Consider the following 15,165-nt stretch of genomic DNA (forward strand, 5'->3'; position numbering starts at 1 on the left):
ATTGTAAACCCTATACGAGGATGGCTTTCTAGCCTTCTTCAGGATTTTAACGGCAGGTTCCGTAAAGCCCCAGGCACTCAAGACTGCGGCTTTAACCGCCATGCCATTAAAGCGTGGATAAATTCAGATGGAAGAGGGGTCCCTGTAAGAGAAGATCCTCTTAAAGAGGAAGACGCCATGGAGAGTCGACGAGTAAATAGACGAGATTCGAATACCATACCCGGCGGGGCAGATCTGGTGCAATGAGAATCACTGAGGACCTTCCATCTTGACCTTCTTGAGAAGACAAGGGATTATTGGAAAGGTTGTAAATTCGTACGGTAAATGGAATTCTATCCATGGAATTACTAGCTTGGCCACCGCTCGAGCTTGCGCATCCTGAGACCTGGCTACAAAGATTGGCAGCTTGTGATTGATTCTGGATGTCATCAGATCGACGTCCGGCTGGTCCCACTTTTGAGAAAGTGCTCAAAAGACCTCAGGATGCAGCTCCCATTCTCCTGGATCTGGGGCTGTCCATCATGCGGAAGATTTTGTGGAGGATGACTTTGCAGGTTTGTGCTCTTGGACGCCAGGAAGGCCTCTGTTGAAGAGAGCCTTTGTTTTTGTTCTTGTTAAGTTTTTCCTATTGTCAGCCTTGTTACAGAATTTTCTGAGGAGGCATCTGTGTCCTAGGATTTTAACCACAGGGTCCGGCGTGTGACTACCAAAGCGCAAGCCAAGAGCCTGGACTTATCCAGGTAAGCTTCACAGATACACTTTCCTGCCTGGCTTATCTGATGTACAATGTCTGCCAATTATTCTGGAGGAGACCCAGAAAGAATACCTCTGCGCAGTTGCTTGGACTATTCTATAGTGTCCTGAGTGCCGAATACACTACCTCAAAACAGGTCTGTAGCGCTTCAGGAGCCACGGGTGTAGTGCAAGGCCAGAGAGTAGTCGGGAAGAAGACAGAGGTAGTCAACAGGTGGAAAATAGTGTGTGTACTTGAGAAAGAAACCTCCCTCACATTAATAAAACTCAGTTTTTAAACAAATCCAATAAAAAAAATTTTATTGTTTGGCAGGTAAATTTACAGTCAGGAGGTAGTCTCATTCACTGTATTTTAAAATGTTCCAAAAATATACATTTGTACAGCAGATTTCCAAAGGAAATAATGACCAAAATTGTATACTCGCACTATAAAAAGGAACACAATCTGAATTCATGGATTATATCCATGTGTATAAGAATATCTAATAGACCAGGTCTATTCTAGTGATGGTGAATAAATCACATGCTTGAGTTTGACCAGTAAAAGGGATGTATTCTAATACAACGGTAGCGTTGCTACGTGACTTTTATTAATATAATATATTTATACACTAAATTAATTGAACACAGTTGAGAAAAACGTATAAATTATACATAAGATTACATAAACATGCTGCGTCCTAATATAGCCGGGACCTTTTCACATTACTGGATTCGCCCGAGGTCTTCCTCTTGCAGGATAATGTGGTGTTTGCAGCCTGTAGATAGGGGACGGCCTCTGGGAGACAGTAGTAGTTGGGAGGAGGTGGTGATCCCTAGGAACGCGAGGAAAGACAAAAGTAAGACTATACAGAAGAAATGTATTTTGACTAGAGATGAGCGAGCATACTCGTCCGAGCTTGATGCTCGTTCGAGTATTAGGGTGCTTGAGATGCTTGTTACTCGAGACGAGCACCACGCGGTGCTCGTCTCGATTAAACGAGCACTGACCATTGAATTCAATGGAGCCGGCAATACAACCGGCTCCATTGAAAGCAATAGGCTGCCGGCTAGCGCGGGATGAATTTTCGGGAAGGGCTTAAAAATATGAGCCCTTACCTGAAATTCATCCAGAAATGTGTAAAAAGTAAAAAAAAAATATATATATATATACTCACCTTGTCCCGGCAGAACGATGTTAGCCCATTGAATTCAATGGAGCCGGCAATACAGCCGGCTCCATTGAAAGCAATCTGCTGCCGGTGATCGCACAATAAAGTTTCGGGAAGGGCTTAAATATATAAGCCCTTCCCTGCAATTCATCCAGAAATGTGTAAAAATTAAAAAAAAAGGGGAATTTTTTCTTACCGATAATTCCCTTTCTGGAAGACATCATGACAGCATACGCTGGAGGTTGCTCACCTGCTGACCTGAAGGGACAGGAAGAGGCAGAATATAAAAAGCACCTCCCCTCCACCAACACCAGTGCGTTCCAAATGACCACAGTGACCAGTTACTTAACCAGAAGGTGTGTTTTTATTGACATCACACACCTCAGAAAACAAAGTTAAAGCATACACATTACCTCATGTGTTGGACAAACTAGGGTAACCATGTTGGTAAGGGGGGGAAAAAAGCCCGTATGCTGTCATGATGTCTTCCAGAAAGGGAATTATCGGTAAGAAAAAATTCCCCTTTTCCCCATGACATCATGACAGCATACGCTGGAGGAATACCAAATAAGTGGCATGGGCTTTTTAGGGAGGGATTACGGCTTGGAGCACCTTCCTACCGAAGGATGCGTCCTGGCTATATTTAAAGTCCAGCCTATAATGTTTAATGAAAGTATGGCCTGAAGTCCATGTGGCTGCGTTACAGATTTGCTCAATCGATGCGTGCGCTCTCTCCGCCCAAGAGGATGCCACCGCTCTCGTTGAGTGGGCCTTCAATCCTTCTGGAGGGGGGATGCCCTTGGCCTTGTAAGCCTCCTGGATGGCTCTCCTGAGCCACCTGGCGATCGCATCTTTAGAAGCGGCCTTTCCTTTGGCCTGCCCCTGAAATTGAACGAAAAGTTTGTCAGACTTCCTGAAACTTTCTGTTGCCTCGAGGTACGCTAGTACCGCTCTTTTGACGTCTATATTATGGAGCTTTTGTTCTTTTGCATTTTTGAAATTTTGGCAAAAGGCTGGAATAACTATTGGTTGGCCCCTGTGGAAATCTGACAATACTTTAGGCTGGAAGGATGGGTCTAAAGAAAAAACTATTTTATCCGGGTGGATAGTCATATATGGGGCCCTTCGTGAGAGGGCCTGGATTTCCCCCACGCGTCTGGCTGACGTAACTGCCACAAGCAGGGCTACCTTGTATGTCAGCCAGGCGATGGATAGATCCGTAATCGGTTCAAATGGGGGGTCGCATAAGGCCTGAAGGACTATGGTTAGATCCCAGGGTGGTGCCGTGGGCCGTGTGAATGGATGTAATCTGCTCGCCCCTCTAAGAAATCTCCTAATCCACCTGTGCTCCGCCAGCGCGAGATCGAAGAATGCCCCCAAGGCCGCAATTTGGACTTTGAGTGTATTCGGACTCAAACCTTTATCCAGGCCCGCCTGGAGAAAATCTAAGATTTTCCGGACGTCTGGCTGATCCAGCTGCTGGATGTCCTGGCCTAACCACTCCGAAAATTTTTTCCAGACTTTGGAGTAGATTTTGTGTGTCGAGGGTTTAAGGCTCTCGCTAATGGTGGAAATAACCTTAGGGGAAAGACCCTTTCCTAGGAACTTTACCCGCTCAAGCTCCAGGCCGTAAGCCTGAACTTGTGAACTTCCGGGTAAAGAAGAGGGCCCTGCGACAGTAGGTCCGGTCTTGTTGGAAGGTGGAAGGGCTCTCCCACTGACAGGGATCTCAGGAGGGGGAACCACGGTCTTTTGGGCCAATATGGTGCTACAAAAATTACTGTTAGGGTTGACTGCAGTAATTTCCTTAGCAGAAGCGGGATTAGTGGTAGAGGGGGAAAGGCATACGCTAGGTCCCAATCCCAGGGGTGAGAGAGAGCGTCCGTGCCCAGGGCCTGTTTCTCTGCGCCTCTGGAAAAGAAAAGCCGGCATTTGGTGTTTGCGCTTGACGCAAAGAGGTCTACTTCTGGTACCCCCCCACTTCTCCACAAGAAGGCTGAACACCTCTGGATGGAGTTCCCACTCTCCTGGGTCCACTTTCCTTCTGCTTAAAAAGTCCGCGGCTGAGTTCTCGGCTCCTCTTATATGAAAGGCCGATAGGGACTTTGTTGTGCCTTCCGCCCATTGAAGGATCCGCCCCGCCAGTCGTTGTAGTGGAGGATTCCTGGTGGTACCCTGGTGGCGAATGAGTGATACTGTTGTCATATTGTCTGAGAAGATCCTCACATGTTTCGCCACTAATCGTGTTTGCAGGCTACGCAGGGATTTCCATACAGCTTTAAGCTCCCTAAAGTTCGATGAGCTAGCTTTCTCGTGAACGTCCCAGGCCCCCTGTACATAACCGCCTTCAAAGTGGGCCCCCCACCCTTTGGCGCTGGCATCGGTCGTGATTATTACGGCCGGGTCCAAATTCCAATCGGATGCCTGAGACAGGTTGTCCGACGACACCCACCAACGGAGAGAAGCTCTGGCTTCCGCAGAAATAGGGATTGTCTGATCAAGCGAAGCCTGCAACTTGTCCCAATTCCGGAGAATTAGTGACTGGAGTCCGCGACTGTGGAATTGGGCCCAGGGGACCACGCCGATGCACGAAGTCATTAGTCCCAGGATCCGCATTGCGTCTCTTATCGTTACCCTATGTTTTTTATATAGGTTGGAACATTCTTCTATGATAAGATGTTTTCTTAGGGGAGGAAGGGACGAATTTTGTAGACTGGAATCCAGAATGACACCCAGGAATTTCTTCCTGGTTTCTGGCTCCATGTTGGATTTTGACTCGTTAACAATCCAGCCAAGCTCCTTAAATAACTGCAATGTGGACTCCAAGTGTGATCTCAGAGTAGATGGGGAATCTGCCACCAACAGGAAGTCGTCTAAGTAGGGGATGATCATGACACCCTGGTTTCGTAAGAAGGCCACCATTTCCATCACGACCTTGGAAAAAATTCGCGGAGCCGAGGAGATTCCAAATGGTAGGCAGACGAACTGGAAGTGGCGGATTTCCCCCTCCACCCTCAGCGCAAACCTCAGGAATTTTTGTGAGTTGGCGTAAATAGGGATATGAAAATAGGCATCCTTGAGGTCTATTGTAGCCATTACGTTATCCCTGGCAATTAAAGGAGTTGCAGTTCTAATGGTTTCCATTTTGAATCTCCTATATTCAATGAATTTATTCAGTTGTTTTAAATTGATAATGGTGCGGTGGGAGCCGTCTGGTTTGGGAACCAGAAAGAGGGGGGAATAGAAGCCTTTTCCCTGTTCCTTCTTAGGGACTGGGATAATCGCGCCGAGACCCTGTAGGTTCCGTATGCCCTCCAACAGAGCCTGTTCTAGGCCTGGAGACTGGGTTGGGGTTATCATAAACCTGTCCGGGGGGCGGGATAGTAGCTCGATCCTGTACCCCTCCGCCACTAGGTGCAGTACCCACTCATTAGTTGTAATACTACGCCAGCTATTGGAATAGCGAGCCAGTCTACCCCCTACCGGGCCCGAAAGTATGGGCTGAGGGACAAAAGTTAAAGTCTTACCCCTTCCGCCCTTTGGATAAGACCATCTTCCGGTCTTTCCCTTCCCGGCGTACGTAGACGAGGGATGAGGGGTGAAGGGTCTCTTGGGTGGTCTGGTGGCAGGCAGTCCGTGACTCTTGTCAGCTGCTTTCTCCAGCAGACGATCCAGGTCTGGTCCGAATATACGCCCGCCCCGGAACGGTAGGGTACATAGCCTATTTTTGGACGCAGCGTCCCCTGACCACTCTTTCACCCACACTGCCCTTCTGGCGGTGTTCGATAGGGCTGCCATGCGGGCTCCGAGGCGGACTGTTTCCATCGAAGCATCTGCCAGGAACCCTGTTGCCATTCGCAGCAGAGGGATGCCGCTTGCGAACTCCTCCCTAGGGGCTTTTTGGTCGACTAGGGCTGCGAATTGGTCCAACCAGATTGCCATGGAACGAGCCACGGAAGTGGCCGCGATGTTAGCTTTCATGATGAGACCGGAGGTGGACCAGGCTTTACGCATGGATGTGTCCACCTTATGGTCCAACGGGTCCTTTAAGTGGGATGTATCCTCAAAGGGCAACCCGGACTTTCTGGATACCATGGCAATTGCAGTATCGACTTTAGGTATCTCGTCCAAAAAGGACACTTCATCTCCCGGAAATAACAGGCGTTCTTTAAATTCCCTGGGGATTAGCGGAGCCTGATCCACGCTCTCCCACTCATTTAGGATCAGCTGCTTGAGTGTGGCGTTTACGGGGAATGAAGATTTTTGTTGCGGGAGTAACCCCGCGAACATATCCTCCTGGACTGTGCGGGGTTGCTGCACGTCTTCCTCCACCTGCATGGTCCTGCGTACTGCTTTCAGCAGTTGATCCATGTCCGCGGTAGAGAAAAGATATTTCTTGTCCTCCTGCGTCACTTCCCCGTCAAAATCCACATTTTCCGCTATGTCGGAGTCAGACTCAGACACCGCCGGAACCGACCTGCGTGTAACCCCGGAAGGCCCAGGTTGGAGGTCCGAGAGGGAGGATTGCACTTCTTCTCGGACGACTGACCGAATTTCGGCCATAAGGGAAGTTTTTTCCTCCTGCATAATTTTCGCGGAGCAGGTAGCGCATAGCGTTTTGGTGCAGGAGTCGTCAAGTTTGGTTAGACATACTGGACATTTTTTACTCTTGCGTCTAGCCTCCCTTGGTTTTTGAGTATCCCTGTCCTGTAAGACAAGGGAAACTCTGTTAGTGGGGAAGTGTATGTAGTGCAGGTGTAGGTTGGTCCACTGGACCACTTACAGTTAGGAGGGTCTCTGGGTCCTCTCTGGTCGACATCTTGCGCCTTGCAGGAACGCTTCCTGTGCTTAGGATCGTTCCTTAGCGTGGAGAAACACCACCAGCTGATGCAGGGGCAGCGGATTTTTGAATTTGGCGCCGGCCGCGCCAGGCCACGCCCCCTTTGCGGAGCGTCCGACGTCACCGCGCTGTATCCGAAGCCACGCCCCCTGGAGCGCTCCTGTCGGCCCTGGACCCGGAGATGGCGGCCGCCGCCGCAATGACGGCCGCAGTGGTGCCGGCAGCCCGTACTTGGACCCCGGCCCACCGGAGATGGCGGCCGCCGCCCGAAATGACGGCCGCAGTGGTGCCGGCAACCCGTACTTGGGCCCCGGCCCACGCAGTCCCCGGAAAGCTCCCAGATGGGGTCCTTCCCACTGGGTTTGCCGGGGCTGCCCGAAAGATCCACGCCGCCGCTTCGCCGGTAAGTCCTCCTCCGGCATGGGACAGCGTTGCTGGAGTTCTGCCGCTGCTGTCCTGAAGGGACAGGAAAAACACTGGTGTTGGTGGAGGGGAGGTGCTTTTTATATTCTGCCTCTTCCTGTCCCTTCAGGTCAGCAGGTGAGCAACCTCCAGCGTATGCTGTCATGATGTCATGGGGAAATATATATACTCACCTGGTCCCTGCTCTCTGTAGTATTCAGCAGACGGGGATTTAAAATCCCCACCTGCTCAATGAGCTGCCTCTGATTGGTCACAGCCTGACCAATCAGAGGCAGCTCTCACTCACACCCATTCATGAATTCATGAACGGGTGAGTGAGTGCTGCCTCTGATTGGCTCAGCGCAGCTCTCAGCTGAATGACAGCTGAGCTGAGCCAATCAGTGGCAGCACTCACTTACTTAGTGGAGAACTGCCAGCTGGCCGCAGCTGAACTCCCGTCTGCCGGGACCAGGTGAGTATATATATTTTTTTATTTTTACACATTTCTGGATGAATTGCAGGGAAGGGCTTATATATTGCCGGCTCCATTGAATTCAATGGGCTAACATCGTTCTGCTCTGCCACAGCTGTTACAGCTGTGGCAGTGGAGAACAATTGTTATGCTGACAGTGCGGGAGGGGGAGGGTCTCACTCTTGCCACTATTGTGGCTTATTAGTGAGACCTCAGAGCCCAAAATGCAGCCCTGCATGTTGCTCCTCGCCTGCCCTATCCATTTCTGTGTTTTTTATATGACTTTGGTGATTTGCTAAGATTTTCACAAATGAAAACCTTAGCGGAGCACCAGTCATATACAAAAATGCTTGAGTCGCCCATTGACTTCAATGGGGTTCGTTACTCGAAACGAACTCTCGAGCATCACTGAAAGTTCGACTCGAGTAACGAGCACTCGATCATTTTGGTGCTCGCTCAGCTCTAATTTTGACCTATAAAACTTTTGGCCCTTACTGACTTTAGACTAAACAGTACTTCCTGAAGTGGTGTAAAAGTTTCCCACTCCGGCTCCTTCACAGCGGACGCTATAGCTGGTTTTACAGAGTGCCTTGTGTCTGTGTTAGTAAATAATTGTATCTCCCATAAAACAATAAACCGGTCTGGATAATTTTTCTTCTCTCTTGAAATTGATGATTAAATTGACAACTGGGCGTTGCACAGTCCAACATGGTCAGCAGTGATTGGACAGAGTGGAGGAACACAATGTGGATTAGAAAGAAAAACCTCCCAATCTAACAGGAGTAATGTTTTGTGGAGAATGCAAGCTTCTACAAGTCAGGGATGATAACACCTCGTCGGGTTTTCTGAAGGTTTTTGGTTCTGGGTCCATATCATACTTTTTGAAAGTGAGGAATAGTGCCAACAGAACAAGCAAACACCACAAACAACCACCAATGTATGGAGGAGTTTCGTATTTCCTATTGACCTACAGCCAACACATGGCCACAATGCTTCTGGTGCAAAACATGCCAGTTCGAAACACAGCATTGTGACACAAAGAGATACATGTGAAATCACCCTTAACTCCTTAGTGGCGGCCAATACGCCTTTTACTGACCTCTGTAATGGGATTTATATCTGCATATTAAATTTTTTTTAAGGCGATTGCATGGTGGACTACAGACAGCCAGGCTCCAGCTCTAACCACCAGGAGAGGAGAAACATAAGATCCTGGCAGTTTAACCCCTTATATGCCACAATCAATAGCAAGAGCAGCATGTAAACAGATGAAGGAGAGAGGACTCCTTCTGCCACTCATCGGCACCCCACACTGTGATTGCAAGATACCAATGGGATCCCATGGAGGCTGGAAGCTTGACAAAGGCCTCTGGGTCTGCCATGTAACTCAGCCTACTAGGCCCCGCCTTCAGCAGAGTCTAATATGCTGCTGTTATAGGCCTACATAAGTAATGAAGATGTGATCTTTCGATCATCAGGATAGTACACTGCAAGTCCCATTCAGGGACTAAAAAACTAGCATAGGAAAAGTTCTATAATGATTCAATAGAATTTTTAAAACATCCAGTTAAAAGAAAAATACACATTTTTCTTCTTAAATGGATAAAATACAAAAAAAATTTGGAAAATGTAAAACACAGTAGTTATTACCGCGCTTATTTATCGTATATGGTGAATGTCATAACAATATTTTTTTTTTAAAAATGCCCGAATTGCTATTTTTCTCTTGTCCTACGGAAAAACACAATAGGAAGCAATCCAAAAGTCACATACCTCAAAATTGTGCCACTAAAAACTCTTCCAACACAACATTACAACACATTATAATCACTGCAGAGTGCGGACATTTAAAAATAAAACTTGTTCCAAGGAAGAAAAAAAAAACAACCTCATAAGGTGGTGTCAACCAGGTTATGGGTTAAAATGGGCCGGTCACTAATGGGTTAAGGGGATCAGAAATTGAATTGCAGATTTAAACAATTATCAAATAACTCATGGCCCACGGTTCCTCATTCCACTAACCTTCATTAGGTAATCTGCAATGTATTCTGGCTTTAAACAGGTCACCCCTTGTGCTGCGGCTTCAGAAATATTCACTTTATCGTCTTCAGGTTTCAACTTACTGAAATCCGCAAACAAGTGCGTGGCTTCCTTAAACAGAGAAGAGGACTGACCGGCAAATACCTAGGAACAAGTAAATGATCGGAAGAGCAGAGATTTATAAAGGACAAACTATAAAGAAATGCAGAAGTCCATAATATTGATAAACTGTGACTGTCCTCCCCTTCCCCTGTAGGGTGGGAGGCTGCCTCCCCTTCCCCTGTAGGGTGGGAGGCTGCCTCCCCTTCCCCTGTAGGGTGGGAGGCTGCCTCCCCTTCCCCTGTAGGGTCGGGGCTCAGCTGCGGCCCCCAAATATTGTGGATTATTTCATGCCGGGCTCATGCTGCACCACAAACAGGGACTTTATGGAAGGTACAGCACCCAACTATCAAGAACTCTCAGTTCTGTCATATAGCATAACGGGTGAGAGATCCCCTATAAGGCGATGGCTTACTGCTGAATAGGTTCTATCGAACCAGAAAACACCAAGTGAAACATTTGCAATTTAGCTTTTAAGGGATAGAAATCTATATATATATATAAAATTGAATATATGCGTGTGTCTGTATGCGTGTCTGTCTGTCTGTGTGTGTGTCTGTTTGTCCTTTATGCGCTACTACACCATTCATCCGATCGCCATGAAACTTTGGGAAGTTGTTGAGTACACTCCTGGGAAGATTACTGGCATAGTACATCTATCCTATGATAAATGGCATGTGTGCAAGCGTCGTCGACAGTTACGCCCCCCCCCCCCCACGTAGATCGTTCGATTTCCATCATTGCCACCACTTCTCTCACTTCCCGATGTCGTAGAAACATGAAATTTGGCACGAGCATTGATTATGTCATATAGGAAAAGCTAATGGGTCCCAACTCGATTATTTAATTCTAAGCGCAAAAGAATTAGCGTCCAAATTTTACGTACGGAATCTAATTCTCTCACTTCCTGATGTCATCTATATATAAACAACATGTCTGTCTGTCCTTTATGCATTACTACACTATTCATTCAATCGCCATGAAACTTTGGGAAGTTGTTGAGTACACTCCTGGGAAGATTACTGGCATAGTAAAACTATCCTACGATAGGTGGCGCGCGTGCGAGCATCGTCGACAGTTATGCCCCCCAGACAAAGATCGTTTGATTTCCATTTCAAGCACGAGAGCAAAAGGCATTACGAGCAACGGGATGAGTGCTCAACTACAAAATGATGCATCCGCCGAACGTTTCGCAAGACAATTGCTGCATATTGAGAATGCTGAGGTAAAATGAAAGCTGTGCTGTGATTTATTGCTATATATTATACTGCTGAGGCAACATGAAAGCTGTGCTGTGATTGGTTGATACTTCTTATACTACTGAGGTGACATGAAAGCTGTGCTGTGATTGGTTGCTATATATTATACCGCTGAGGTAAAATGAATGCTGCGCTGTGATTGGTTGATACTTCTTATACTACTCAGGTTACATGAAAGCTGTGCTGTGATTGGTTGCTACTTCTTATGCTACTGAGGTAACATGAAAGCTGTGCTGTGATTGGTTGCTACTTATGCTACTGAGGTAACATGAAAGCTGTGCTGTGATTGGTTGCTACTTCTTATGCTACTCAGGTTACATGAAAGCTGTGCTGTGATTGGTTGCTACTTCTTATGCTACTCAGGTTACATGAAAGCTGTGCTGTGATTGGTTGCTACTTCTTATGCTACTCAGGTTACATGAAAGCTGTGCTGTGATTGGTTGCTACTTCTTATGCTACTGAGGTAACATGAAAGCTGTGCTGTGATTGGTTGCTATATATTATACCGCTGAGGTAAAATGAATGCTGCGCTGTGATTGGTTGCTATTTTTTATATTGCTGAGGTAGAATAAAAGTTGTGCTGTGATTGGTTATTTCTCTTACTGCTGGGGTAACATGAAAGCTGTGCTGTGATTGGTTGTTATATATTATACTGCTGAGGTAACATGAAAGCTGCGCTGTGATTGGTTGCTATATATTATACTGCTGAGGTAACATGAAAGCTGCGCTGTGATTGGTTGTTATATATTATACTGCTGAGGTAACATGAAAGCTGCGCTGTGATTGCTTATTATATATTATACCACTGAGGTAACATGAAAGCTGCGCTGTGATTGGGTGTTATATATTATACCGCTGAGGTAACATGTAAGCTGCGCTGTGATTGGGTGTTATCTAGATATATAAAAACAAATGTATGTACGTAGGTCTGTCTTCGAAGCAACGTGCGACGGGTAAGCTAGTATGCAATAAAGTGAAAAATTTCATAATTTTCCTTCTTTTGAAGTCAGCAGTCTGGCCGCTCGGCCTGAGCACAGGGGTTTCTTGCCAGTCGTTAGAATTACAATTTGTGAACAGTTTTTGGGGGTGAATCTAGTCAACAGAAACCAGACGTTACAAGACGACAGACCTTCGCTCCACCGGACTGCAGGAGGCGTTTAAACCCAGCTTCTTTCGCTTGGTCGACATTTAATATAATTCTCCATTCACTGAAAGCTCCCTGAAAAGGTGTAAAACACAGCTCTTCACTTCGATGACAACATTGGTTAAAAGACATGAAAAGTGCAACTTCCATGAGTACACAACAAGGCTAGTCACAGAGGCAAGAAAAGGGCTGCAAGATCAGAGGGAACTATCGGTAAGCCAACACGGGAGACGGAAGCATCAGGTCTGACCGCAGGGAAGAAAGGGCCAAAAAGAACGGGGGTGATGACAGGAATGGTAGCAGGGTGCGAGGCATGCTGAAAGCCCACCCCCCGACCTGGCTGTGCGGATCCCCTGCTGAGTGGCATGAGATCTGGACCATTAAGGAAAATGCTGCGGACAAGACTCCAGGCTCTCAGAGCAGGTACTTTCTGAAAGGCCAGAGGAATGGCAGCATAAGGGATTGGATGGATACTTACTCAAGTATATTCACCCCATGCATAGAAGCCGGCAAATCCCTGGTCCAACAAGAACCACCTTACAGGACTCACCTCCCCTTGGTGGGGAAGGAGGCACCCCGGCCAAGGCAGAGAAGAAGGGAGAGAAGCGCGCGCTCCACTGTGCCCCTATCATCAAGAGGTAGAGATACCAGTGGGGAAGTGCCACTCTGATTTCCCTCTTCATTGGGGTAACAGGGTGATCGTGGCACCCTGTCTTCACAATCCGAACAGCAAAGACCTGCAGACCAGAAGGTCTATGTGCTTAGTGGCTGAGAGGGGTATATCTGATAGGAGTAGCCACCACTTTTTCCCTAGGGTCCCCAATGACACGAGCGGGAAAAAAAAAAAAGTTGTTATTTATGGTGACATTAAAAAAAGGGGCAGAATTGAAGTGTTTTTTTTCACTCAGCTCCACCCCTTCCCTTTAAAAAAAAAAAAAAAAAAAAAAACACAACTAAAAAAGTTATACAACACCTTATATGTACTCCAAGATGGTACAAGCTCACCACACAACAAACAAGCCCTTATACTGTTAGGTTGACGGAAACAAGATGAAACTCCAAAAAACATTGTTGCATCCTTAAATACCAAACTAGGCCCAGCGCATAAGACCAACTCCACAAGCACTGAGATACTAAAGCCTCATGTCCACGGGCGGGTCAGATTCCACATGCGGGAGCTGGCAGCACATTGCCAAGGACAACACATTTGCCTGTGTGGGTCTCCTGCATCATGTCAGGATCTTCTTTTCTTTTTCACTGCGGAGGTGTGTGGAAGTGCCGGCCAGCGAGCCGTGCACATGCACAGTACATTTATTTATTTTTTATTTTTTTAACTCCCGCTTTCCTCCGGCCCATCCGCAATTCAATTGCGGACGGCTTCCATTGAATGGAAGCCCTCCGCACGGGATTTGCAGCAAAATGCAACATGCTGCGATTTGTTTTCTGGACTGAAAAGTCCGCAAAACAAATCTGCATGCTTAAATGCGTTTGCGGGAGTCCATGTATCCCTATGGGCGGCTTGATTTGGGGCTCTTCCGCGCAGATTCCGCAAATCAAATGCACCCGTGGACATGAGGTCGTAGAGAATTGTGTCTTAACAGTGAAAGCACTTCAATGATTTGCCATCTTCTAATGTAAAGGAATTCCAACTGTTCATGCTCTGAGCCCCAGGGACAGAGGAAAAGATAGAGAGGTGCATAGTGGCCTATGTATGTGTCCATGGAGTCAGTTTTCACAGTTACCACTCGGCACTAATTTAACCTTATCTCAGTTTGCAGAGTTCTACAAAATCAGGTTTGCTTTCTATGAATGATCTCACCTCCACACTGCCAGTATCTTGCTTTATTCTCAGTAGCTTCCTCCTCCACCTCATTGCTGCCTCAGCCAGCATACGCTGTTGGGGGTTAATGCCGCTCACAGCGTTCAAGACGGAAGGGCTTCCCCATTCATAGTCGTCTTCCTGAAAGATGAAGCAAACGTTCATTTACTTGATCTGGCCATTTAAATGTAAGAAACAGCTGACGAACAAGCAAACACTTGTTAATCAGCTGATTATCTAATTTATGCAAATACATATTTACTGGTTGGCTGCTCATCCTCCCCTATAAATAGGTAAATGTGCAGTCAGGCAATGATAGCTGTATGGGGACAAACAAACGTACTAAGGATCGGTCATCCCCATACTGCGGATCATCTGCCAAAGCGAACAATGATCACTGACCAACATGCTCATTGCCACTCATTATGTAAAACAACCCTTACACATTAGCCGTAATTCACAGTTTAGCAATCTCTGTGTACAGCATGCAGAAAGTGCTTTACACTAAATAGGTTTGTCCCAGGAGGAACCCCCTCCCCCCCATTTTTATTTTTTAAACTTTATAACTTTTACAACCTATCATATATAGACAGGTCATGAAGATAGGAGAAGCCCTACCACTCCGGGTCCCCCACCATTACAGTGAATTCACACACAGCAGATTTGGCACAAAAATCTGACATAGTTCCATGAACCTGAATGGGGTTTGCAGAAATCCATGTGCTCGCTGCCATAATAACTCCATTAAGTTGAATGGAACGGCTTTTTAGTCAGACGTTTCTGCAACAAATGTGCCGCATGTGAAAACCCCCTTACTGAGAACAAGCAGCTCCAAGTTCAGGTTCTGTGCTGGAGAGTTGGCTATACATACGGAGTGGTATCAACACTTAGGTAAAACATACTCTAAATCCAAACAAATCAAAATCTATTCAATTTAGATAATGGCAAGATATAGAGAATATTGTCTTGGTGCAAGTCTTACTGCTAGAAACCAAGGGCAGTTTTACACGGGCCGACAGTCGCCTGACTAATTGCTCAAACAGGCAATTACAGGCGACTGTCAACCCATGTAACCACAGGATGCAACAGGGCAAGTTTTTAGCTCACCTAAAAACCCCGTGACTGTCGGCTTGTGTAAGCAGGCAGTTCATCTACGCACGACTGCCTGTTTACACTGAATGGAGGA

The 15,165-nt window shown here is 46.8% G+C and overlaps 1 protein-coding gene across 4 annotated transcripts in view; it reads right to left on the bottom strand.

The window, feature by feature from the left end:
• Positions 1–1,024: 1,024 nt before the first annotated feature.
• Positions 1,025–15,165, bottom strand: part of TOPBP1 (DNA topoisomerase II binding protein 1) — a 63,752-nt gene continuing 49,611 nt past the window's right edge. For all 4 annotated transcript variants that reach the window (XM_066585216.1, XM_066585215.1, XM_066585213.1 and 1 more), the window contains 4 exons: positions 13,980–14,120; positions 12,146–12,235; positions 9,641–9,802; positions 1,025–1,568 (listed from right to left, as the gene is read on the bottom strand). In XM_066585216.1, coding sequence (XP_066441313.1) covers positions 1,434–1,568; positions 9,641–9,802; positions 12,146–12,235; positions 13,980–14,120 — 528 coding nt within the window. In that variant the 3' untranslated portion in view covers positions 1,025–1,433. The remainder of the gene's footprint in view (positions 1,569–9,640; positions 9,803–12,145; positions 12,236–13,979; positions 14,121–15,165) is intronic.

The sequence above is a fragment of the Eleutherodactylus coqui genome, chromosome 12, assembly GCF_035609145.1.
Source record: "Eleutherodactylus coqui strain aEleCoq1 chromosome 12, aEleCoq1.hap1, whole genome shotgun sequence".
Classification (NCBI taxonomy): Eukaryota; Metazoa; Chordata; class Amphibia; order Anura; family Eleutherodactylidae; genus Eleutherodactylus; species Eleutherodactylus coqui.